The sequence below is a fragment of the Netta rufina genome, assembly GCF_964035555.1.
Source record: "Netta rufina genome assembly, chromosome: 25".
Classification (NCBI taxonomy): Eukaryota; Metazoa; Chordata; class Aves; order Anseriformes; family Anatidae; genus Netta; species Netta rufina.
In genome coordinates this window covers 4,465,712-4,491,859 of record NC_140149.1, presented here as the reverse complement: position 1 = coordinate 4,491,859, position 26,148 = coordinate 4,465,712, and the positions used below count along the sequence as shown (strand labels likewise).

General features: G+C 48.2%; 1 protein-coding gene across 1 annotated transcript; it reads left to right on the top strand.

Moving 5' to 3' along the window:
• Positions 1-915: 915 nt before the first annotated feature.
• Positions 916-23,577, top strand: TRIM29 (tripartite motif containing 29; the record flags this gene model as incomplete). Its single annotated transcript, XM_084301551.1, has 9 exons — positions 916-1,776; positions 9,128-9,223; positions 10,459-10,692; positions 11,095-11,293; positions 14,835-14,918; positions 17,957-18,022; positions 19,218-19,319; positions 20,414-20,490; positions 23,515-23,577. The coding sequence occupies 9 exons, from the start codon at positions 916-918 to the stop codon at positions 23,575-23,577; spliced, it is 1,782 nt and encodes a 593-aa protein (XP_084157677.1).
• Between the last annotated feature and the right edge of the window lie 2,571 nt (positions 23,578-26,148).

Genomic DNA, 26,148 nt, shown 5'->3' with positions numbered 1-26,148 from the left:
CTGCAGAAGGCACACTTGAACCCGTATTTTACTGAGAGCAGGCAATGAAATAGGCAGTGGGGGTTATTCTATTAGTCACCTAAGTGGGGATCACATGGCCTGTGGGAAAACAGGACTCTGGCTGAGTTTTATTTTGGGTTTGCTATGTTCCCCTAATACACGGGTTGGCTCTTCCCAGGTCCAGGTGGATGGACCTCGCACAAACCCAACATCAAAATCAAAATAAAGGTAAGAGGGGTCTTTTAAACCCGGTATTATCCATGTTTCCCCTCCCTCTCCCAGTGAATACAGTAAGCCCTGGGGGGAGCCCAGTTTAAGAATGCTTTATTCTAGGCGTTCATTTTAATTACAACCATAATTATTTTTGTGCATGTGTATGACCCAGTTAACAAACCCATCCTCGGCATCTCATGGTCTCTCCGACCCTGCCCATCTCTGCAAGGAGGTAACCTCAGCTCCTGGCAACAACGAGCAAAATTATTTTTGAAACAAGCGGTAGAACTGGTTGCTACATCTTAATGAAAATGACTTTTTTTTTTTTTTTTTTCCAAGCATTTCTATGTATATAAACAGCCCTTCCTCCCAAACCTGGTTAGACAAGAATGTTCCTGGGTGTGGACCGCCTTGTATAATTAACTGCACAGCTGTAGCTTCTGATCCCTGGTAACGTCTGTTTCTTTCTTCCTTTCTCCCTGCCCCTACCTAGCATAATCCGGGCGTCCTTCTCCTCCTCCTCCTCCTTGCAGGAGCTCCGGGTGCGTCACTCGGGCAGAAACTTTCCTGCATTCCACCGTCATTCCTTGCTGGGACGACCGCGGGCAGGCACGCGGACGGAGCCGCTTCCTAGAGGGCTGGGAGACGGGAATCGGAGAAGGGGCCGAGCAGCAAAGCCAACCAATTCGCCCTGTTTAGACAATGGAAACGGGGAGCGCAGCAAGGACAAATGGTACCGCCGGCAAGGCAGAGGATGTGAAGAGCCCGTCCGCCCCCAAAAAAGATGAAGAAGTGAAGAAGACCACGAACCCTGGCGGAGGGGAGAAGGAGCCAATGAAGGGCACTGGCGGTACTTCTCTGGAGACGGGGCAAATCAAGAGCTCCCTCTTCTCTGGGAGTGACTGGAAGAGGCCCATCATTCAGTTTGTGGAGTCATCCGATGAGAAGAGATCAACCTACTTCAGCATGGACTCGGCAGACTCGAAGAAGATGCAGTACGGCAGCGGACAGATAGGAGACATGAGGAGACCCCCCCTCTCCTTTGCAGATAAAGGCGACCTCAGGAAGTCCCTCTTCTCCTTGGATTCCAAAAAGAGCTTCCTGCCTAACGAAGGGGAAGGGAGGAAGCCGCTGTTCTCCGGCGGGCAGATGGGGGACATGAAGAAGTCTTCCCTGCCTCTGGTGGAGACCGGGGACCTGAGAAGAGCCACCTTCAACAAGGTGCCCGACAGAGCAGCCGGGTCGCGGCCCAGGGTGAAGCTGGAGGATGTGCTGTGCGATTCCTGCATCGACAACAAGCAAAAGGCCGTGAAGTCCTGCTTGGTGTGCCAGGCTTCCTTCTGTGAGCTGCACCTCAAGCCCCACCTGGAGGGAGCGGCTTTCCGGGACCACCAGCTCCTGGACCCCATCAGGGACTTTGAAGCAAGAAAATGCCCTGTGCATGGGAAGACCATGGAGCTGTTCTGTCAGACAGACCAGATGTGCATCTGCTACCTCTGCATGTTCCAGGAGCACAAGAACCACAGCACGGTGACGGTGGAGATCGAGAAAGCGGGTAAAGAGGTAATGCTCTTTTTATTGAGTGTTCCCAGCGGCCTTTTCAACGGGTCTCAATGTTACACCTTGGCTTTTGTTCTCAAGCCTACAGTCTCCTAAAATCATGGTTCAGTGTAATTTTGGGATGGAAGGGTGGTGGATGGGGAGCATTTGGTGGAGAACTGATGTTGCACAGGTTCTGCTGCAATGGGACCGTCATTCCTCTAAGACTGGTTCCAGCAGCATAGCCGTGGGGCTGTGCACCAGGTCATTAGGTGGGGTAGAGAACCTGGTTTCCTTCCAGTTTCCAAAACTCTGCCTCAGGTTTTGACAGTGTTTGTGTAGCGTTGCCCCCAGCCAGCAAGGTGGGCATTGCTCAAGTTCAGGACCCCCAGAGTGCGATCAGTGGCGGCTCCGGTTTGCGGTTACTGCAGAAAATTGCAATCTCAGCTTCTTGGAGCGAGCTCCTGCTTTCTTGTTTGTCTTTTCTGTTATGGAGATAATGATGTTGAGCCCCACCTATGGGAAGAGCCTTTTGAAGCTTAGATGAAGAAAAAAACCTGGTGCAAACACAGAGCATTTTAATTTTCCCTGAAGTGTTACTACAATAGGTTCAGAAGATGGACATCTAAAGGGATGGGACTGGTATGGGAACCAGTGCTCACTAATGAGAAGTCTCCCACCTTTGTTTGCCTAAAGTCCCATGCTGTTTGCTTTCTGGGTGGATGTAAGATTATTCCACTAGCTTCAGTAAAGATCAGGGTCTCACCACAATTCAGTGCTGCACGCATCTGTAGCAAAAGCATGTCCTGGCCTGGAGACCTTCTGATCTCTCCAGACAGGACAGAAGAGATTACAGAAAGGAGCCCAATGAAACGGTAACATAAAACAATTTGCCTAGAGTCACACAACCAGCCCATGGCAGGAACTGGATGGGCACTGAGACCTGCTAAATCCCAGTCTTAATCACAGCCCAGGCAAGAGCTCTGATGTGGTGAACAGGCACATACAAGTACCTGTGCATGGAAATTCTGCAGTTACCCTGAACGCAGAGGAACAATTTAACTCTACAGTGCTAGGAAGATTTAACTCATGAGGCTGGGCTGGAGGAGCATCTTTTTTAGAGCTCTTCTCTGTCTTCCTGTGCACAATTTTTGGTTTGTTCTTCCAATGCCATCTCCACCTTGAAGCCTTATTGAAACCAGACAAGGCTTCTTCCATGTCTCAGACAGTCCCTCTTCAAGACATTCCTGCAGGGGTTGCTCGCCCGCTGTTTGTTTCATGATTGTTTGTTCTTGTGTTTTGATGTCAGCTCGGAAATACTCCGCAGTGTATGCCTAACCTTCATAAAGCTGTGCCTAGTGTCTACCAGGTTGTCCAATTCCCCTTGGCCCTTTCCTTTGAGAATTTAACAGCTGCTCCCTTGAGGAACCAAAGCTGGCCAGAGCCTTCTCCCTGTGTTTGGGTGGACCTACAACACCTTGCTTGTGAACAGGGAAGCAGATCTGGGCAGAGGAACCTTCACTGAGATTTAAATGGTGTTTGATCTGTCTCTCAGAGTATTTGCGTTACTCTCGCTAGGTCCACGCCTTTCCTGTGCTGATTCTGCTGCTGCTAAGCCTAGGGGATTTAGGGCTTTATCAATGAATCATAGACATGTGCAAGGAGTTGTGATCGTGTTGTAACCTGAGCGAGCATTCACTCAGACAAAAGCAATTCACAGGATAGCTGTTGCTTACAAATGTTTATTCCTAGCCCTGATGTATTCACCCTTAGTGAAGAATACAGCTCAGCAAGAACCACAAAGAGGAATGGGCATTTCCAAGGCCCTTGTGTGCACCACCTATTCCTTTTCAAGTCTTGCAAATCAGCTGAGCCAGAATGCAACCACAAATTGGAAGAGTGGCAAAGTGCGCCCGGTGCTGCTGCCTTTGTGGAAAGAATAAGCACAAACCCCACACCAGGTCAACCCCAGCCCTGCTCTGTTTTTGGCACCCAAGCAGCTCCAGGGGAGCTTTGCTGCCTCAGTACTTGCTAGATGTACCACTCGATTGGTGACCAGAACACAGCTCTGTACTTCTACTCAGTGCCAAGGAGCACCTGGCTTATCTGCAAGGATCTCCCAGTCCCTGGCCATACTGTGATGCCACACCTGGAGGGGATTCCTGCAGAACTGGGGGATTTCCATGCTGAGATGATCTGAAACTTGGCAGTTAGCCTGGGTGCTTGGCAATTTGGTTGCAGAAGTGTCATGTAGTATGTTACATTGTGCTCCTATTCCTTCCATATTGCTGAATTAATGCACATTACGGTGTCTTTCATGAATTTATCCCTGCTACAAGCCTGTAGCAAAGATATATAAATACTACTGTATTGCAGTGTCGGGTTTGCCCCACAATGCAGACAGACAGCCCAGCTTAAGAGGAGAGGAATGCAAACAAGCCAGCATGCAGTCACCCCCTGGTTAGGGAATTTAGGCAGGCAGTGCAAAGCGTGGGATCTCTGCACAGGGGGAGCACAGCAGCACCCCCCTCCAGAGGGTGACAGCCTCTCGTGCCCTTCCTGGCATGGTGCTGAGCGGCCAAGAGAGAAAGGCTCAAGGGGTCAGACAGAGACAACTGAGCACAGAGGATGGAGATGTATTTTCTGAGTTTCTATCCAGCAGTATTTGTTATTTTACAAAGAAAGACTCCAGTGCCTTCCCCAGATCCACTTTGCATTTATTTCCTGCTACAGATTTAAAGGATGAGTAATGACCCCCAGAATCAGCACAAGAAACGACCACAAAAAAAAAATAAAAAAAATCCTTGAGGCTGGGTAATAACCACACTCTACTGAGAAGTGAGAATTGTCAATAGCAGCTTGTACACTCAGATAAACCCCTCTGGCCAGCTTGATTTACCAGCAGAACTGGAGCCCCCCCTTGCAGACAGCATCCTTCATTTTGGAAGGGGATCCTTCATTCAGAACCTGTTTTACAGGCCTGTTCTCAGAAGGAGACAACTCCACGTATGCCTGCCAGCCACAGGGCTGCAAATAACCTGGCGTTACTCTCCATCGCCAGCCTCACTACTCAGCGTGTCGGGTCAGATCTAGCGAAAAGCACTTTGATATTTTTTTTTTCCCCTTTAATTCTTTACCTTTAAAGAAAAGTTCATGCCGTGCAGCAGGTTTAAAGAGGCAGCAGAGAACCGCTGGGCAGGAACGGGAGCTGGGTGTTCCTGGCTGCAACGGAGCCACTTGTGAAAGGGGAGCCAACTTGTAAAAGGGGAGATTTCACAGGCTAAAGGAGGCTTTGAAGGCAACCATCCGCAGAGATGATGCAGAGGGGTTCCCATCTGGGCCTTCTTGGCATTGTTCTGGCTGAATATGGAGCACACAGCAGCGTGCTGATGTGTGGAAGGATTTTTGACCTTTCCCACTGATGGGAACGATTTCCCACTAGGGCACGGTGTGGCCACAAGACCTTATCTATACCAGCTGTGGCTGCTCTGCGGACACAGCTGAAAATAAATGCTCTTCCCACAGCAGCAGTGCGGCTACCTGCACACCGTTCTGCCTGGCCTGGCAGAAAAATGTGATTTACAGTAGCTTTGCACGTTTGTTGCATTAGTGCCTCTACAGTGGGAGCAGAAAACAGGGAAAATCCGCCAGCTTGTGGGAATCCTCCACTTCCTTCAAACTGTGCAAAGCAGAGAGCCTTTTACAGTCTCAAATAGGATGCTTACCACTGGCATTTTTGTAGGGTGTTGACAGAGTCTGCAGAAGTCACAGCCCACCGACACCTGCCTCTGCTTAACACAAGCTTAGACTGAAAAACCTACGGCAAATCCAGCAGAAATCATCTCAAACAAGCAATTCACTAATTTCTCAGCCATGCCATTTCCAATATAAGGCCTGTACTGGGATAACTAGTTTAAACACTTCTTCCCTGCCTTCATTATTGCATTTGGCTGTTGCTGTCGGGTAATTACCATAGCTCTCCCAGGCTGGTGACACAGGGGTGTTTCCTGATTCAGGGACTGGGTTCCCAGAGCATTAAGACATGATGATGCTTGTATTGCTGCCTTGCAAAAATGAGTTGCATCATGATGCAAGAGTCATAATCTCACATCTCCAGGTCCTGTAGCACAAGGGCTGGGTTCAGCTGTGGATGTTTAGGTGTACATTCTGAACTTTCACTTAGGCCTCATGACTGTCCTAATTAATTTAGGCTGTAGCAGGGGATCCTCTCTTAGCTCAAAGACTCTCAGTGCCAGCATTTCTCAGCTTGCTGGAGTCAAACTTAATGGTTTAAATGTGTATTTCCTAGATCTTTTTCTCTGCTATTTTTATTTCTGCGCTGTAGTGACCTCTCCAAAGATAGGTGCAGCTCTTATATAAAATTTCACTAGGAACTTCTAAACCTGAGTCTCACACAATGGGGTGGGGAGATGTAGCGGGGGACTGGGGACTATGGGCCCAAGGAAATCTGAGAGATATGAAGGAAGCCAGAAGAGAAGTTTCTTTATGGGGAATGAAGATGAGAAGACCCTACTGTAAATCAATCTGCCATCCCACCTTAGATCAAACAGGGCCTAAAACCATCATGAAATCATCTTTGCTGAATGCCTGGTTGTGCTCTGTCTCTCCTTACCGAATCTACCTCCATGCCACCAGTTCCTGTACTAGTCCATAGTCTCCCTGGACCTCTTCTTCATGTTTGTTTGTTTTTCTTTTTCTGGTAATTTTGGTAAGAGTAGTTCTTGTGTTTGGGCCATCATGCAATGGAGAGCCTCCCTTCATCTCCCCTGCCTTGCCTGGTGTCTGTACTAGTATTTCCTTTTGCCCTCATTATGGGTGTTTTAACCCAAGCTGAACTTGGATGACTGTGAGATTTGCATTCTGGCTATTGGAACTATCTCTGTAATTTCCATTTGCAAATCATAATTCTTACTTTAAATTGTAGTGTGGGGCTGATCTTAAATAGTTGTTACATCCCATCCCAGAGGCACCCAAACTACCTTTCTGGGTGAAGGGGTATTATAACTCCAACAAGCTGTTAAGAGTTAGCTACCACTTTTGAGCAAGTAATAGTTTGCAAAATTCCTTTGAGACCCGTCTTAATTAAAAAGTACCATAAAAAGTATAATATTGTTATCACCACCTTACAGCCAGCATCTGGAAAAATTTCCAGTGACATTTCCTTTCAAATTTGTTGTGATTAGGAACGTCAATGTGGCTGTGAAATGTCTGCCCTTCTCAAAAGAAAACTTCAGCCCCTCTCTATCTGATTTCATTCACAGTTTTGTCATGAGAATATCCTGATAGTTAGGGACAAGGAGGGGAACAAGTCCTTCTATTGCTCAGGAGACTTCTTTTTACTTTGCAAACAATGAAAGTAATCTGGATGTAGCTCTGTGGCTCAAGGGAAGAGCTTGCATTGTAAGATCTCAGATTGGTTACTGGAGTGGGATGGATATCTGGATCTGAAGTGCTTTTATCTCATGACATTTCCATGCCATGCAGAGATGGTTGCACACTTTTTTGTCTTGCTGAAGTGCACATGTGAATGGACACAAGTATGCATTCCTTTGAGTCACTGTCTTGAAAATGTGGAGAGTGCAGGGTCAAGCTCATGCCATTACTTTCTTGATAAGTAGTAGAGCAAATTTTCTTATCTTGATATCCACATGGCTCTCTTATGAACCTGTGCTATGAAACCCTTCCATGTCTGCCCCAAATCCCTGTAGAATATGACCTCATGGCTGCATAGAGTTGGCTATCGTAGGCTGTCAAGGTGTATGGTCTCCTAACTCTCCACAAAGAAGGGCAATTACAATGATGGTATAAGGATGCAGCTCTCCTGGCACTGAGATACCTTGGAGTGCATTTACCCTTTTTGTTTGCCCTTTCTGCTCTTTCATAGGGCAATACAACCACCATCAAACTGTTTTCCCTCTATAAATAGAGATTTTCTAAATTGGAACAGCTAGAGAGAATGGCTCTCAGCTGCAGCTGTGCTTGATTCAAGCTCAAGAGGATGTTCAGACACCGGGGTGATTGGCACCAAGACAAGAGCCTTGATGGGCTGATTTCCCTGGCCTGAGCTGGCTGACACTGCGTTGCCTGCTCCTCACGGCGTGATGCTCCTTTCTACTCCTTGAATGAAGGAGTGAAAACTTTTTAACTCCCACCCCTGAGGGCAAACATGATCAGGAGAGGAGACCCAGGTTTTCATGTTGTATTATGTTCCTGGACTGGTGGCAAAGCAGTGGGAACTACGCCTTGTGCTTTGACAGCAGAGACCTCACCGTGTTAGCTGCTGGGTTTATCCACCCCTCATCTCCCCTGCCTTAACTTTTGGCCTAATATACGTGCTTTTGGGTAATGCAGGCATTTACCAAAGGATCTCACATGTACCGTGGGTTTTCAGAGACTTTCTGATACGCCTCATCTCCACTGTGGAATACACGGCTCCTCAAGAGCTCTGGGGATGTGTGCCACAGCCAAACTGCCCGTAGTTACCCTCGTGCTGCGACCAACCACACACGAAACACAGAAAGATCTCGAGACACGTAAACAAAGGCTCTGGCATGATCTGCTGGGCAGGGAGGTGGTGAAAAGCAGTGATGGAGGGAGGGGCTGCTGGAGGTAACGGCGCAAGGCTGAGCTCAGCAGCCAGGTGCTGATCCAGAGGTGCATGGCAGCCCTGGGCTCCAGCTCTACCAACCCTCTCCCATGTCTGGGCCATGCTTCCCTGGGAAGGCAGTGCAAAACAAAATGCAAATGAACCCCAGTGAAGTTGCTGATCTAAGCCAAGCATGGTTGACTACGCCTCCTCCCCCCTTCCTTTTGTGTTTTTTTTTTTTTTTCTTTTCTTATATATATATATTTTTCCAAGCATTCCCCAGCTTCATCATAACATGAAAGCTCTCAATTCAGAGCAAATTAATCCACAATCCTGTCTAAACAGAATTCCTGCCGGAGGCATCGTCCTCTTGTTGCAACACTCGTCAAACGTCATTCCGTAATTACATGAAAACTGTTATTGCTGCAGAGGCACACCCTGGGATGGGCCCTTCGCTGCACACACAGCTGAATTTTGAAACAGGCCTCTTCTCCCTCCAGCTAATGACTCTAAAGTGATTAAAGCAGCACCATGACAGTAGCTGGGTAGGTGGGTGCTTCTGCTGCTGGCTTTGCTGAGGGAACTGAACCTCTTGACCCAGGCAGGAGCTCTGGGATGGTGTCCACAGTCAGCACGGTCTCGAGCAGTGCCAGGAACCCACACCTCCCAGCCACTGCTGCTCAGGGCTGGGTGCTCGGTGGGAGCACAGCACCCCTTAGAAGCAGGCCACCCTCTGCCCCTGCTCATGAGACTCCCCTCTTCTCGCAGGCTGAGCTTTCACTGCAGAAAGAGCAACTGCAGCTGAAGATCATCGAGGTAGAGGATGAAATGGACAAGTGGCAGAAGGAGAGGGACCGCATCAAGGTGTGTATGGGATATTAAGTCCGCTTCTCTGTTTCTCCTGTCCTCAATGTCTCTGACATACCCAGCTCTTACTCACTCCATTCCTCACCTAGTCCCTACCTCGTCACTCTCCCAAACTCCCTCACTCCAAGTCTTGGAAACAACAGCTCCTGCTGAGCTCATCCTGCAACACACCCAGCAGGAGACCAAGAGGCGGCAGCACAGCCTCCTTACAGAGTCACCCGGGACACATCCCTGCTTGGGTTCCCACAGCTCTCCCATCACCTGTAGCCAGGCTGATTCGGAAACAAAGGTGTGCTGCTTCTTTCTTACCAGCTCACCTACAAAAATAAACTCCAGAAGGGCTCTGGATTGCCCAGGCAGAGATAAGGCAACAGAAATAGATGCAGTTACACCAGCATTTGTCTTGTTTATAATGGAATAGCTCATTTCCGTACTGACGGAGGGCTTCTTTATAATCCTTTCAACCACACGAAGGGTTAGAATATAGTAATGGTGTTTTTCTTTTTCATTTACACCCTAACTGAATAGAGCAGTGAAAACACTATTTGGAGACACCCCAGAGAATTTGCATAATATTAATAGGCAAAGCCGTTCTTCTCCCTTTCATGTGGTGCACACACACTGGCTTGCCAGTTCTGCTTTTCGTCTGCTTTATTATTATTATTATTACTACTCCTATTATTATTATGGGAAATATGACCTAGAAATTTTAGCTCTGAATATAGTTACCTCCACAGTCACTCTGAAGAATATTTCAGAGGGACGTGGAGATCAGGTTTGTATAAAGTGCTTCGGCACTTTTCTTCCATTGGAATGGAAGGAAATTTCATCCGTAAATCCTTGAGGAGCCAGAACCATGATTTAGAAGGTTAAACATTTTTTTTTTTACATATGAACATATATATACACATATTTTTTACACCTACGAGTGCAGTTCATGAATTGAAGAGATATGCTCTTATAACGACGAGGATAGCATGCACTGTAGATTATATATATACACAATTATTGCAAGATTTAACATTATTTATTTCAGCACAGCTTTCTGGTGCTAAGACTTGCATATCCAGAGTCTCCATATTCACTGTCTTGGGTGCTGAGAATGCCAGGACACATCCCCCTTTGCATCTCCCTGTTATCAAGTGTCTTCCTTGGAAGTTTCACATCTCATTTCTCTTGCCCTCTCCCACATCTCTTCTACTGCCCCCTTCTCCGACCCTTTCCCCCTGCAGAACTACACCACCAACGAGAAAGCCACAGTAGACCAGCATTTCAAAGAGCTGATCCGTGACCTGGAGAGGCAGAGGGATGAAGTGAAGGCTGCCCTGGACCAGAGGGAAAAGATTGCATCAGAGAACGTGAAGGAGATTGTGGATGAGCTGGAAGAGAGGGCGAAGCTGCTGCGGGAGGACAAGGAGAACAGGGAGCAGATCCACCAGATCAGTGACTCCGTGCTCTTCCTCCAGGTCAGAAACATCTCATTTGCCTTCCCTTTTCCCATGAGGGTGGGATTTGTCCCAAGGACAAAGCCCCATTTGGTGTAAGAAGCATCAATCTTCTCCAGTTCAATGCACATGGATGTCAGGAACTGGCCCTGACATTTCAAGCATGTCTGCTCTGGTAGGTGAAGAATGAACTTAGAGGCATGCCAACGCCTCATATTTCTTCTCATATTTCTTTGTCTTTTTCCTTTTATTTATTTATATATATTTTTTTGTGGCTAAAGCTCAGAGTCAAAGCATTTGACTGCTCCACCCTCAGTCTTCACTATTCTCCTTTGCACTTCATATTATTTGGAGCCAGTCTCAGGATCTAGCCTCTGTATATCTTGTATTCCTCAGTAACATCTCTCCCTTTCTTTTTGGCAGGAGTTTGGGGCTTTGATGCGGAACTACGTCCCCCCTCCATCCCTCCCAACATACAGCGTGCTGCTTGAAGGGGAGAGCATGAGCCCCTCTATGGGGCTGCTCAGAGATGACCTCCTCAACGTCTGCATGAGGCACGTGGAGAAGATCTGCAAGGCAGACCTGGGCCGCAACTTCATCGAGAGGAACCACATGGAGAACGGTAAAGTATCCAAAGTACCCCAAACTGCCCCATCCCTCCCCAGGCAGAGCCATAGGTAGGGATGGAGCCAGCTGTCCTGCCAGGGAGTTAAAGCACCTCATGTGTAGGGGACCACGGGATCCCAACCAACATCAAGACAATGCAGTAGCTCACTAAATAAATAGAGAAGGCAGGATTGATTTTTTATATATATATATGTAAAACTAATCTATCTAAATCTATTGTCCAGCTCAGTTAACATATTTGCTGTGCTGCTATCACATATCATTTTACAACAGAAAGTTTCAGCCAGAAACATGAAATGTCCCACAAGCACCTGTCACTGAAAGTCTCGTAACAGTTTTTTCCAGTGAAAAGGTCTCCATTTTGGTTAAGCCAGACATTGAAGAGGCAGAGCTCTCTGATCACAGCTCCACAGGTCCCACTGGGCAGAGCTTTGCTTCCTACAAACACAGGGTGCCCAACGGGTCCTGCATTTCAGCAGTGTTTAGGGCTGAGTAATCTTTCTTATGTAAATAGAGAGGGCAGGGTCAATACCACAGCACTGCAAGGAATCTTCTGAGCCTTTGAACCCACTTTCTATCTGTCTCCTCCAGTTAGTTCTGCCTCTTCCAGTTAGCTCTGCAGAGAGGACTTGTGAGGCACAAAGCTCCCACGTAGGACAGAAGGACGGAGCACCAGACCAGGACCCCACAACCACAGTTCACTTCCCAGCTGTCCCAAAAATGGCCTTTGTAACCTTGGGCGAGTTACTTAATCCCATTAAATGACCTCTTGCACTAAAGAATAATAGGGATGGAAATAAAGCCTTATCTCACCGGGCTGCTATGAGGATATAGTCTATTAATAATTGTGGAACCTCAGATAGCAGAGCAATAAAGGTCAAGAAGCTGGATAGGTAACCCGAGGGTAAATTGCACCCTGCTGTCCAGATATGACTCAAAAAGATGCAAGAATAGCTTTCAAGTCCATTTTATACTGCACCAGCAGCTGAGGAACTCTGCTGCAAACCTGTGAGATCACTGTTATTTCATTCAGATTCACAGCACTCATTAAACAATCCTCTCCTATTAATACAGCACATTTTTCCTGGGCAGCGGTCATGCAAATCTGTCCAACTTCCAGACAAGACAGATGCACATTACAAGATAATACAATAAATGAGGAGAGGAAGAAATAACTGAGGGAAAAAAAAAAAAAAAAAGAAAAAAAAGAGAGAGAGAGAGAAAAAACACCTATGAAATAGATGCACACAGGTCAGAACAACACAGGAGCCATTACTGGAGAACAAACAACATTTTTCAGAGCCTGGGTTCTGTGAACCAGCCTGTCTGACATTCACAATTTATAGCAGTAGGAATGAAGGTGACATGGCCCAGAGTACATGTGAACGTGTAATGAAAACCACAGGTATTCATCAGGCGACAGTGTGCTGCCTTCCTACAGTACGGAGAGAAAGAGCGAGTCCCTGGCCCCAAGGAGCCTGCACTGCAAACAGCTCATTAACATTTACCTAACACCGTCGTTTTCCATTAGACATGAATTGGATAGACAAGGTATTTTTGGTCCACAGAACCAATGTTTGAGAAAAGTCAGGAGTCCCATTCAAAGTGCTGAGGTTGCAGAGCTGGAGCCAGCTTTTTAAAGTCCCATACACTTAAACAGGAGCAGAAATTGAACATCACTTCTTTTCCAGCATTAACCACTGCAGCATACACGGTCAAATTCTCAACACTTCGTATGCTAAGGTTTGCTGAGAAATATGGCCCTAACTTAATACATGTAGATGGAAGAAAATGATCCAAAAATCATTTTTGTACATTTTTCTTTCTTCTCCTTTGTTCGCTTGGACTTTTGCAGAATTTCCAAACTACCCAACTACTCACAGCACTTCTGAAGGTTAGGCAACAACACGTTGCAGTCAAAGATTTTTGCTAATCCTGAAGCAAATACACTTTACTTGGCCATTTGTACAACCCAAGAGTATGCATATGTTCAGTTCCAGCAGCTCTAGATAAAGGCTGGCTACCTCCTGATCAGTTGATCACTTTTAATTAGGTTCCCCTCCATGTTACTGATGCTGAAATCCTCAACGGCACTTGAAATCCGTGGGAATCAAGTGCCAAAGCACTTCTGAGCAGGGCGACACTTTACCACTGCCAGAAACCTGGGCGCTTTCAGAAACTTTATGGGGGATTTAATGGACACAGCTTGGAGTCTGCCTAATGAGAAGAACAGTGGCATCCACTCAGCTGGGAAATGTTATTTAAGGTGCAGCTCCAAAACTTTGCAGCTCTCCGTTTTTCAAACCACAGTTACACTTGAAAGAGGACAGCACTCGGCATCTAGTGACTGCAAGGAAATAACTCCACAATTACTTAATGGATTTAATTAACTCAGACTCCCCCTGAGTCACTGCAACAAATTCATTTGCAGCCAGCTTGATCTTCTAGTGTAAAAAAAAATCCCAGGAAGAAATATTATATTAATGGAATGAAACCTGCTTAATAGCAGACTCCAAAGGGAATCCACTTTCTTTCAGTTGTCATAACAGGTACCTACTTAGTAGTGTGGCAAGGAGGCAAATAATCAGAGAGCATCCAGGGAGTTTAAATAGCACAGAAATAAATTGCAGAAATAACATAAAAGTTTGTTCAGTGACTTAAGATTCAAACAATTGAACTAGCTAAGTGTGGGAACCAAATTTACAGAGAACTTGCAGAGAACAATAGATTTATAGAAAACTTAAGGACTTAATATATATATATGTGTGTGTGTATATATATATATATATATATATATATATATATATATATATATATATTATTTTTTTCTGAGCAAGTGACCTGATAGAGCATCATTTCTTGTGGATCATTCTCAGAGAACCAAAACCAGGCTGTGTAAATGCCTGGCAAAAGGGTAGGATTCATTCACTTTGAATGCAGCTTGAACCAAACATCCTTGTCTGAAAGCCCAGGAAGCTGGAGCTGTTTGCAGCTCAGGTTTAGCATCTTTAAAACTTGGACAAACCAATGCACTGAGCCCTCCCAGCACTCCGATTTTCTCCAGCCTTGCATTACTTGCAGTTCCAGACGGGCTGGTTGAGAGCCAGCTCCGTGCACAGGCTGAGCACACAAAAGCAGCCAAACCCAAACCAGCACCTTTGAAGTGGGATCCAATTTTAGCCACAGAGCAGTCCTTTGGTCGGAAAACGCCTCAGCCCTGGAGTGTCCCTGTGGATGCTCAGGAGATAGCGTATCTCAGCGGAAGGGCTGTTCCTCCGCTCTTCACACTTCAGCTGTGCTAAACCTCTTTTATCCCAGAATTTTGGGCAGCCAGTTCATTTAGGAGCTGCTCGACCTGGCAGCCAGCAAGTCCTAGGGCAAAGTTACAAAGATAGAATTACAAGGGTAGAGCAATTTTTTTCCAAAGGGTGCCACCACCTCTCCCTCCATGCTCGAGGACACATTTCCAGCCTGTTGTCCCCTTCCCCTCCTGCCGTCCCTCTCAAGGCCACTCAGCTCCTGCTCTGCTCCCGCAGGCGACCACCGGTTCATGATGAACAACTACGAGTGGAACCAACCCGACAACTTGAAGAGATTTTCCATGTTCCTGTCTCCCAAAGGTAAGGCAGCCCAATGGTGGCCAGCGTTCTTCCGAGCTCAGCATAGGAAAGGAATTTCAATAGTGGTTTGTCCCAAAATTTGGTTTTCTTCACTTATTTCAATGCTGTCCATCTGGACTGGACCACGATCGGTCCCCCTGCATTTGTTTATGCCAGGTCTTGCCTCCAGCTTACAAAGCTTTGAGCAGTTTTTGCCTTTCCATCTCAAACAAGGCAGCAAAGGCTCTTAGCAGGAGAGCTGGAACAACTGAACTCGTTCAGGAGGGAAGTTTGTGAAGACAGGGGAGTTTTAACACGCGTTATCAGGTCGAAGTAAGCATTAACCTCCACCAGAATCTCACCCCTGTGTGCTATCAAATGTGAAAGCTACACCAGGCTTTATCTGAGTTCAGATTTTACTTTCACCAGAAAACATTTTTTTTTTCCTGGCAGGGAAAGGATGCAAGAAGTGAGTAATGTGTCCTAAAAAAGCAGGCGGTTGGGGTTCTTTTCTGACTTCTTACACTGACAACAAGAGCCCTTGAGATTTGCTTATGGCCCTGCTGTTGCCTGAACACTCCCGGATGAGCGAATGCCCCTTTTCAACACATTCAGTTGTAAAATGGCAGCTGTCTACTTCCAAATTAGCATCAGGACCTCCAGAGTGAGAAGCACAGAGTGATACAGCCCTAGGCAAAGCAGCGCCTGTGTTAATGACAGAGCAGAAAGCATGGCACAAAATCAGTGACCACATTTCCTCTGGTCCCTGGCGAGCGAGGCCCCACCTGGGTTTGCTCCCGGTGTCTGCAGCTGCTGCTCTGAACAACCAGATCGTGGCAGGGTGAACCAAAATGCCTGCAATTAGTGGTGGCACCCCTCGAAGGCACATGTGGGGTGTGATATGGCCTCTGCCAGCGGTAGGGCTTTGTGGGGAGAGCCCAGATCCCAACACTGAGCCCTCTGTCTGCATTTCCCCTCTGCCCTTCTCCGTTAGCAGCCCACGGCCAGCAGCTTGCGGGCAACCCTGCCTGGTGCCGTGGGGATGGGGAGCAGATCCTGGTTAAATTATCAAAATTCAAATTGTCACGTGTGTCTGGGACAAGGCTGAAACCCGACATGCTGAGAGGAGGAGGAAACCATTTGCAGTAGTGCCATGGTTCAGCCAGGCTGCTCGCTGCTCTGGGCCATGGTGCCCAAATTCCCCTCTGCTCCTCTCCAGAGGGTGAGCTGCTGAGATCCACGACCAGGGCCACCCTGGTTCCCAGCTGGGACCCAGCATCCCAGCCTCCCGAAGGACTGACCACGAGACTGGGGAAATCAGCAAGGACTGCTGGATATGGGGTTTATTATTTCATGTTATCAGAGCCAGTGGAGCCACTTTCTGGATGCAGACAGCTGCAGAGGTGTGTGAGCGCTGCACACTGGCAAGGAGCTCCGTGACCCATCGCTTCCTGCAATGGGCTTTTGAATATACAAATGCTGGGGGAGCACTTGTTCCACCCACACACCTACATTGTCCTGAGAGCAGGCACATTTTGCTTCCCAAAGCTGCTCGTCCTCTATTTGTTACCGATCGAGTTACTTCACCCAAAAAAACAAAGCATGTGATTGCACACAAAGTCCCTCCCTGCTGAAATGGGGACTGAGCAGGGCTGGGCTCTCCACCAGGGTGAGGGTGCAAAAACGATCCCTTATGGGAACACGGTGATGGAAAGGAACCAGCTGCTCCAACCACACTGATGGGGACTTTGGCAACAGAATGAGTCAGTAGGCAAAACAGGAGACATGACCCACTTAAGCCTGTATGCTGGCTAGCAAAGGATTATCTGATGAATAATGCACTGTAGCCATAATCATTTAACCCTCTAGGGCTTTCTGTCCCCTAGCAGTGTGTTGTGTAGAAGTCCAGAAATGCTTTCAATTGCATCTTTTCTAAGGAATTCCATAAAATGGAAGAAAAAACAAAAAAAAAAAAAGAGGGCCACCTCCACCCTTTGTATTGCACAATGTGCACAGAATCCTTGAATATCTCGTGATGGTTTTCTAACACGCCCTTTTTCTTGCTGGGTTGGATCAGTGCAAGTCCTGCCGTAGGCCACAGCAGCACGTCTGCTTGCAGTGCTGAGGAATGCTACCCGAGCAGAGCTTGGTGCTAATTGCAGTGGCCCACACCAAGAAACTGCCTGGACTTGAGCTGACCCTGTAGGTCTTTCAGTCCTGCTTAAATTTAAGGACCCTTCCACTGCTCTTGTCGTTAAAGACAATATCACAGAGCATCCATCATCTGCAGTGATGACAAAATGAGGCATAGGGGAGACATAAAGGGCTTCTAACGCTGCCTAAAATTTGGGGAACAAACTGCTCGACGCTCCTTTCTGTCCTCTTCTGGTGAGCTTTCTTCTCCTGACATTGCAAACATTTTGGCCAAAGCCAGAGGAAGGTTGGAAAGATCATGTTGTGCCTTTGCAGGTCTTTAAATAAGCAGGAGGGACTCGGTGCGTAGGAAGGGAGAGGTAACTGCTTCAACAGAAACCTTGCTGAACTAGAAACACAGACCACAGGATGGCAGCAAAACAGCTCACAGCATTCATCACGTTTTTTGCTCCTCTGGGAGTCTGATGTCTCACAAGAGGGGTACAGCAGCACTAGGCTGCATCACGGCGTGCACCCCTGCAGCACATGCCTGTCTCGGAGGCTGAGAGTTCACGTGAGCAAGAAACATTCCTCTGCTGGTGCCTCTCGTGCTCTAAATCCAAGCCTCTGCCTGCAGGTCTCTCTGCCAAATAGTCACGTCGAGTAGGCAAACTGAAGTTGGCAATTTAATGTGGCTAAAGGCAGCTCTGCAGCACTGAGGATTTTGTTCTGTGAGTGCTGCAAAGTCTGTTCAGCAGCCCCTAAAATGTAGAGAAAAAGCTCAGGCTTTCCTCCCTGAACCTGGACTTCTGCTTTGGGGCTGCTTCCAAAACGGTGGGGACTGTTTCATAGAGCAACGCCAGGCACAGGCCTTGGAGCCAGCTCACCAGGAGCCGACTGCTGAACTGGATGCTCTTGTTTTACAGCCAGTTTCAACCCACGATCATGGGAATTTTCCTCCTTCCAAGCGACTGAGGAAACACTTGGTACGGGTAATTCCGCCTTCAGTTTGAAAGGATCTAACCCCCCGTGCCACAGCTTTCCAGCTGTCTAACCGCCCTCTGCTTCCCCTCTCAGCTGTCCTGTCACTGTCCCAAAAAGCCATCTGGGGTCAGCAGCGCTGCCTGCACACACCCAGCGCCCAGGTCTCGCTGCTCTAGGCACTGCCTGTATAGGAGGGGCGGGTAGCACCGATCCTCGTTGTTCAAACAGTGAAAAGAAGATGGAAAAAGAGTTTGTAAAGCCCCTGAGACACCTACTCAACTGCGACAGGAGTGCCAACACCAACTTGTCTGAGGCGAGCTGCAGAGCTGGGGGCAGGAACAGGAGCTGACTGTGGCTTCCCCCAGGCAGTTTAAGAAGCACAACGCTGCTCTTCTCCCTCTCACATACACCTTTCCCGTAGCTCATAAGCTCTCAGAGATGTGGCCTGCCCCCTGTTCAGCACCAGCACGATGGGGAGGGGATGTTCAGTGGTAGCACGGTGTGGACCAGCAGCAGCGAGTCGTGCTTTCTCTGCCCAGCTCCCCACCTTCCCTTTTCTCTCCCATCTTTTCTTTGCTTTTTCACACTCCTGCCTTCATTCACTGGCAGCCCACGAGCATCCGTGGCCACTCAGCCCTCAGCCCAAGCCGGGGCAGCTCTCATGGCTCACAGCCACAGCTGAGCCCTCCCCGCACCCCGTGCCACAAGCAGGGCTCTCTCCCTCTCATCGCCTCTGCTCTCAGACTCCTTTTGGCATCCAGGGCCTGACCCCAAGTTGGCCAGGAGAGGAAGCCTTGCTTTAATTTCACCGGGCTTTGAATAAGGCTCAAGTGCTCGGAGGCAAGGGAGCTCTGGCAGCCGTGTAGTTTGGCCTCGCTACCCCAGTATCTGGAGATGCAATTTTCCTGCAAGGAAGCTCTTTGGTCACACCTGCACTCTGGGTCTCACGAGAGAAAAGTTCTTCCCTCCCTGCCCGGAGCACTGGGACCTCTTCACACTCACACACTTCACACACTGTGTACACCGGGACCCCACCACTCTCATCTGCTTTTTCTTAAGGAAAAGAACAGGGACAAAGCCACCAGTTCCCATTTCCCCCCAGGCTGGCTGGAGGTAGTTTTACAGGGTGTGTTTTGAAGTGCTTAGGCTTCCCCAGTGCAGCACGCAGCGCCGTGGAATAACAAAACCTCTTCTATCTTCCAGTAGGCAATGGCACTAAGCTGCCTTTTCAGTTCTCCTCGGTGGGACAGAATCCGCCCGGTGACTTCAGCAAACAGTCTGATGGGAGCCTCTTCACTAAGACCGGTACTAGGCATTTGGTTTTTCCCCTCCTTCCTCCTGCTCCTCGTTTAGGTGATAAGGAATTTAACATAAATTCCTCCCGCGAGGGGGACTGGAGCAGTCCTGCAGCTGGCCCACCTCTCCTGCCCGGGCTGTCAGCCTCTCAGATGAGCACCACACAGCCCTGAACCAGGGCAAAAGGACTTTAGTATAGTGTGGATTTATCTAGGGAGTAGTTGGAGGGGGTTTTAATTTTGTTTGTAAGGCGTAGAGATGAGAATTTAGATGATTTTAGATGCATAGGAACCAGGGAGAGAGGGACACTAGAACGTGAGATTAATTTCCTTTACCCCCTAGCTTCATCAGGGTCTCAAAACAGCTATTACCCTAAAATAATAACAGCCATGGAGCACAAACTTTAAAAAAAACATGTGCTAGCTGCCAATCCTCCTTCATCTGAACCAGGGTCCCCCATCCACTGCCTCCTAATCCTCTTTCTGCACTGCCAGCTAGTTCAAGGGCACCAAGGGCTGAATCCAAGAGCATCAGCACCTGCCAAGCAGAGTCAGGCCCGATTAATTTGCAGCTGGGAGGTGGTGGGGAAAGCCCAAAGCCCATCACCCGGCAGTGCTGCAGCGGGTTGTGATGCAGCAGGGTTGCTATTAGTCCTGAATCAGAGCTGAGCTGGTGCAGCAGGAGGGGGCTAGGGCTTATCGCACTGCCAGAGGTACTGTCATTAATTTCTGACATGAAACCCAGGCCGCGGCTCTTTGCACTAATTAAATAGCCTATAGTGCTCTTCGCAGCAGTCAGAGTGCTGAGTTCAGGACTTGGCCTAAATTTAATTGGACTGATTGCATTCCGCCTCCCTGCATTCCTCAGACATTTTAATTAGCCAGCCCTTCTTCACTCCCTTCTCCCAACCGGCTGGGCGGTGGAGCAGGCCCCTGTCCGATGGCTGTTGTGTCCTACCCCAGGAACGGCTGCATTTCCATGCCAAGCAGTGCAATACTAATTACGTGGCACGTCCAGTCCTGCTGCTTGCCTCGATGCTTGCGAGGGGAGGCGGGGATGGTGTCAGGGACCCACCTGTAACAGGCTCTTTTCTGTTGTCACAGCTTATCCCTCGATAGTGAGACATCAGTCTGCAAAGGTGACACCACAGACGTGGAAATCCTCCAAGCAGTCTGTATTGGTAAGAAACATACCCTTGGTGTGAAAGCACGTGCACAGCTTCAGCAAGAGAAATACCTGTCCTCAGGATACCTGAGGCTCCAGGGACCAGGGCTGGGGTCCTTTGGAAATGGGAAAGCAGAAGCTTCAGGTCAGCAGCTTCTGCTGTTTTTCCTGTGGTTAGCTGCATCCAGACAGGGATACAGATTAATCCCCTTGCCACCACAGCTCTGGGTCGTAGGAATAATCGATATTTCAAAATGACATTTTGAAAGGATTTTGCCCTGGTCTAGAATTTGATCCCGGCTTCCAAAAGCTCTACAAATATTACAGCAGACATGTTGGGATCTGCAGAACTTTCCCTCCCTGCGTGGATATTGTGTACTCTTAGTGGTCTGTGACATCTCGAAAACACTAATTGTGTAACGCCACAGATAACCATATAAAAGGATCATACTAATTACATCCCTCAGTGAGCTGACAATATCAAAGATGAGAGGTCAGACAGTGATGATAAATCACCAGAACAGTTACAAATCACTCATTTTCCACTGCTACCACAAAACAGGTAACAGTACACTACAAGGGCCAGAGTACAGTAGTATTTTAGGTCCTCTATTCTTACATTCACACAGTTAACAGATAATCAATGCATAGCCACATAACTTCATCCACTTGTTCGTAACATCCCTTTGCACCGTGATGCATTAAGATCTTGCATGATCTGAATTAAGATGATGGAGATTTTGCCCTCATCTCCACAGCTGAGATCTATTTTTTGAATTCTCATTATACATTTGTGAAAGATTATTTACTGCTCCCTGGAAATAGGACTTGTAAGAAGGAGAGGGTCAAGAATTGATGGCATTCTCGTGCTGGAGTAAGAAAACAGAGAAAATACACGGCAGTTAGCAAGTGGCTGCTCAAGGACTGCAGCTCTATGTCTGCTAAATTTAAAAGGCCCCTCCAGCAGATGAATGCCAGCGACAGGGATGTTCCTGGACAGCCTGGAGCAGGTTCAGAAAATCCAGCCTTGAGTCTTTGAGTGTGTGACAGCAAAGCATATCTCCTAGGAACAGCAGTTTGTTGCAGTATCTCCTCTGCCTTGTGTTTGCTCCCCACCTTTGTAAAAGAGCCACTGCTTCATGGTGTGTGTGCCCAGCTGGAGATCCCACCCTGGGATTTTAGATGCCAGCCTGTCCTCCCTAACGGGGCTGTTACACTGGGAAATCTGGTCAGGAAAGTCAAGTTTCTATTACCATTGGTGTCTGGTGGCTGTGAGTATGGTCTCCCTAGCAAAAATATCCACACTGCCTGGCAATGAGCATGCTGTGCTCTGTGAACACAATCCAAATTTGCCTTAACCCCCCCCAGAGAAAGCCTGGCTAACTTCTCCACAACGTCACTGGCCTTTTTGTCCCTCTCATGCATACACTTGTAGTGGCCATTTTATTTTTATAGCCTCTATTCACCAGATATCCCTGAACCTAACAATTGAGTTGATAAATACGAGCATTAAAAAGTCCCAAAATAGAAATATACACTCCAGGCTGCAGGAGCTCTGCAGGAGCTTTTATGGCCTATTGGGCCAATAATCTAGCTTTAAAAATAGTCTTAAACATGTATTTAAGCAATACACACTCTAAAAGGTCTGTAAACATGATTTTTTACAAAGGGCTGTGCTGTATAAGGAGGAATGTCTTTTTAGCCCACAGGGAGTTCTTTAAAATGAAGCCCCCACCTCCCTTGCATCTCTTAATTAGATTGGAAATCGAAGCCGTAAAATGAAAAGAATTTCACCAAAAAGGAGCGTTGAGCAGGAGGTACTGGGAGTCAGCACTGAGCAGCAGGGTGGGTTGGATTTGCTCTGCCCAAGCCTCCAGGCTCCTGCCATGCCCAACATTAACTGGTGTACTGCACCCAGCCATACGGACACCTTCTGCAAGTGAGATCCAGGCAGGAGATCAAACCTAAGGCAGATCAGATGCTGCAACACCGAGGTGCTTCCTCACTGCCTTGTCTACCACCGATGGAAGCACATCCTCATTTTCACAGATGCTTCGGGATGTTTTGGTGCTTCTCAAGGGCAGTGTCCAAGGCAGCATTTTTCTGAGTTGCTTCTCGGAGGAGCAACACAGGTTAATCCTCGAGTTTAAAGCACTGCAATGCAGGGAACAACAAAGACGACGGGAGGAATCGGTTGATTGCCCCAGTATTGGTAGATCCAGGCTAAAGATTTCACCTTGAACGGTGCAAACAACAAGCACTGTTAGCTAATAAAGGGGCTTTTGTGCTCTGCAGTCATCCCCAGCCAACACCAGGCTGTACAACACACCTCTGCCACGTGTTGCTTATTTGTAATGGTGCAGATAAGCATGAAATTCCTGAGGTAGGTCCTGATGAGAAGACAGACAGCTAGGGATTGTGGTAAATAGAGCTGGAGAGACAGGAAAATGGCAATTCCTCCAGGCTCTGCCCTTGTGTCTCCTCCGCTTATGCTCCTGTTTACACAAATATTTATGCAGGGCCCCGCAACATGTGGAGGTGCAAATAAACAATGCACCATTGTGTGAGAATTTCCATGCACAGGAATTCTGGCTCTCCAGCCAGGAAGCACAAATAAACACCGTGCAAGCCAGTCCATCGCTCACATAACTGTGCACGGCATGAAGTGTGAAAACTCCCATGAGCTCTCAGGTTAGCGAGCAATTAAAAGGCACTGTCAGAAGCATAAAATTAGAGGTGACATTCCTCTTCTCCCAGAAACCTCTCATCAAGCCGTGAGTCACAGTCTGAGATTTTATATCATGCACAGACTCATTTGGCTTAGGAATGAAGTCTATGCAAAGCATATGTGCAAATCAAAAAGCAACACCGTTTGCATTTGATCGCTCCAGCAGCGAGGTGAGGTGGTGCTCTCCGCAAGACGGGAGGCTGAAGGTGTTAAGATAGGAGCGTGTTAAGATGCATACGCTTGGGTGAAGTGTAGGCGGTCAGGAAAAAAGAAGGTAGGTCAAACTCACATGCCCCAAATTCTCCATTGCAGTCACATTACCGCCCCTTTTACGTCAACAAAGGCAATGGAGCCACCTCCAACGAGGCACCTTGATTCCTGAAGATTTAGGGAAGAGCTGGCAGCACTTGGAGTGAAGACTCAGCTGCGGATTTTCGTGGATGTACCTGCTACTATATTAACCTTGCTGCTCTAATCTCTGCCAGGGAGAGGGAAGGTGCAGAAGGGAATAGCCTTTTACTAGAGGAAACACGGACTTTTTTTTTTTCAAATCACCTAATCGCCTTGAAAGCTCTGCAGGCCTTAACAACATAACCCCTTCCTCTGCTGCCACCTCCTCGTTCCCTCTCTGCCACCACCCTTCCCTTTGCCTCTGCAGAGCTGGCTGCTCTGCTTCTCCTGGGAAGCATGCATGCTTGGGTAGCACCCACCCCTTCCCCTCTCTCTGTTTTACCAGCTGCCCTGCTGTCCCGAGTGGTTGTACGGCCACAGCTCTTATAGTCCTGGTGGAAGGTCCCAAGCTGGGGGGGCTCAGGGGTCTTCCTGGGATGGGGAACCCCCAGCCACCAGGAGCGGTGACAAGCCAAGCTCTTCCCCAGCCTCTCTGCCCCATCTTCAGCCCTGCCTCGGGTGGGATGCACAGCTCTCACTCGGAGCCGTGCCAGTGCCACCACATGCCCGAGACCCCCACAGACCCCCCTGTCCCGTTGTGGTGGCACTCTGCCCTCCCCAGGCCCTTCATCAGCTCAGCCCTGCTCCACTTGCTTAGCAAAATCCAGCAACGGAACCTATTTCGAGCTGCTGTTGCCCTGGGCCAGCTACAGGTGGAGGGGCAGAGAGGTTTTTTATTCAATTAAAGCACCCCTCCAGCCACCTTTCAAATTAAAAAATAGAGAGAAAACCCATCCTACTAATAGAAGATTGATTAGGTGCCACAGGTGTTGGGCAGTTCTGTTTCTTTGTTTGTTTTAAATTCCCCTAAAACAAAATTGGTGGATTTTTATTTTATTTTTTTTTTCAGCAGTGGGAATTAGTTTGCCAAGGACAGTCCTTTTTATTTGTCCCCCGGATAGATGAATCACGTCAGCACCTGGGCTGCAGAACAGCCAGAGCTGGTTTAACCTTGCCGTGATCTCCCTGAGATTATTTTCCTTGCCCTTGGACAAAGTCGAGAGGTTGGGTGCTGCGCAGCCCACCGAGGGGAGCAGATGGCCCCTTGCACGACCAAAGCCCTCCAGTGGTGCCACACAGCTACGAAGGGGAAAAAATGAGACCTGACAGCTCCTTTGCATGGTTTGCTCTGTTCAAGTGGTTTTGGAACGGCTTCTCCCTGCCTTTCCCACCCCAAACGCTTGCAACGCCTGGCTGAGAAAGGTCACACCCATTGCTCCCTGAAAATTACTTTCCTGCTAATCCCTGTGCGATGATGCTCACTGCTTTTTAATCCTTACACCTCAGACCAAACTTCTGAGGCTGGAAGCTGGTTGCTCCAGAATACTTGAAATGGCATTTATTTTATATTCCGTTTTTTTGGTTTTTGTTTTTTTTTTTTTTGTTTTAAATGACCGGAGGGTAAGTGGGTAGCATGGTGAGGAAGGACGGGAAGGAGAAACTGGGACAGAGGATAGGAGTTAGGGGAGAGGAAAGGAAAGGATAGAAGAGTTGCTAGGAAATGCACTGTGGGGCTTGAGCGAGTGTGAGAGAAAGGATAGAAGAAGCCCCTAACACACACCCCGAAATCTCACTGACTTTATTCTTTTTTTTTTTTTTTTTTATTTCCCCCCTGAGCAGGCATCTTGCATTCACTTGGGTCACTTCCATTCCAGTGAAAGCTTCCACCTCTTCCTTCCTACTTCCCAAAATGTGGGCACAATCCCTCCTCCTCCCGAACCTGGATATTAACATACCCACCCTTCTTGCCTGCCCTAAACAAACTCTGCTGCAGCACCAGCTCACATCCGAAGTGCCTGGGGGTCCCTGAGACCATGACAGGGTGAAGGAACCGAGGGTCCCTTCCTCCCGCTGCCCCCTCCCCAGCCCCGATTCCTTCACCCTGTTCTCTCCCCTTCTCCTCCTCACTTCGAGGGCCTCATTCAGATCTCGCACACACGATAAAACCCGACACGAGCGGAGCTGCTCCCCGTTCCCTCCGGGCTGGGTGTCCCCATCCTTCTCCCCACAGCCCTGCTGGCATCCCCAGCAGGGGTGCTGGGGAGGGGGCACAGCTCCTGCCCCTGCTGTCCCTCGCTTCAAGGTGTGTTCTGCATGAACTCTTTTTATCGTGTTTGTCTCGATCAGCAAAGCAAGAGGAATTCCATCTCCTCAGACAGGACACGACTGCGCTGATGTAAACCAGGCCCTTCACGTGTGCAACACATACTGCAGAAATAAAGGAGAAAGCTCCATGTCTGACAAAACCCCCTGGGGACAACGTCTCTGTCTTTGGTGTTGGCATGCTCGTAACAGCCTCATTGAGTTTAGGTCTCTTCCAAATATTCTTTATAGGAGCAAGGGGGTTGAAAAACAAAACAAAACAAACAAATTCCACAATAACAACAGAACAAAAATGCATTCTCCCAGTTTCCAGAGGCTTGGTTTTCACTGCTTTCTGGTACCCAGCTAGACCAGCTCCCACATACTGCTCCCATGCGAGTCCTTCCCTGCAGA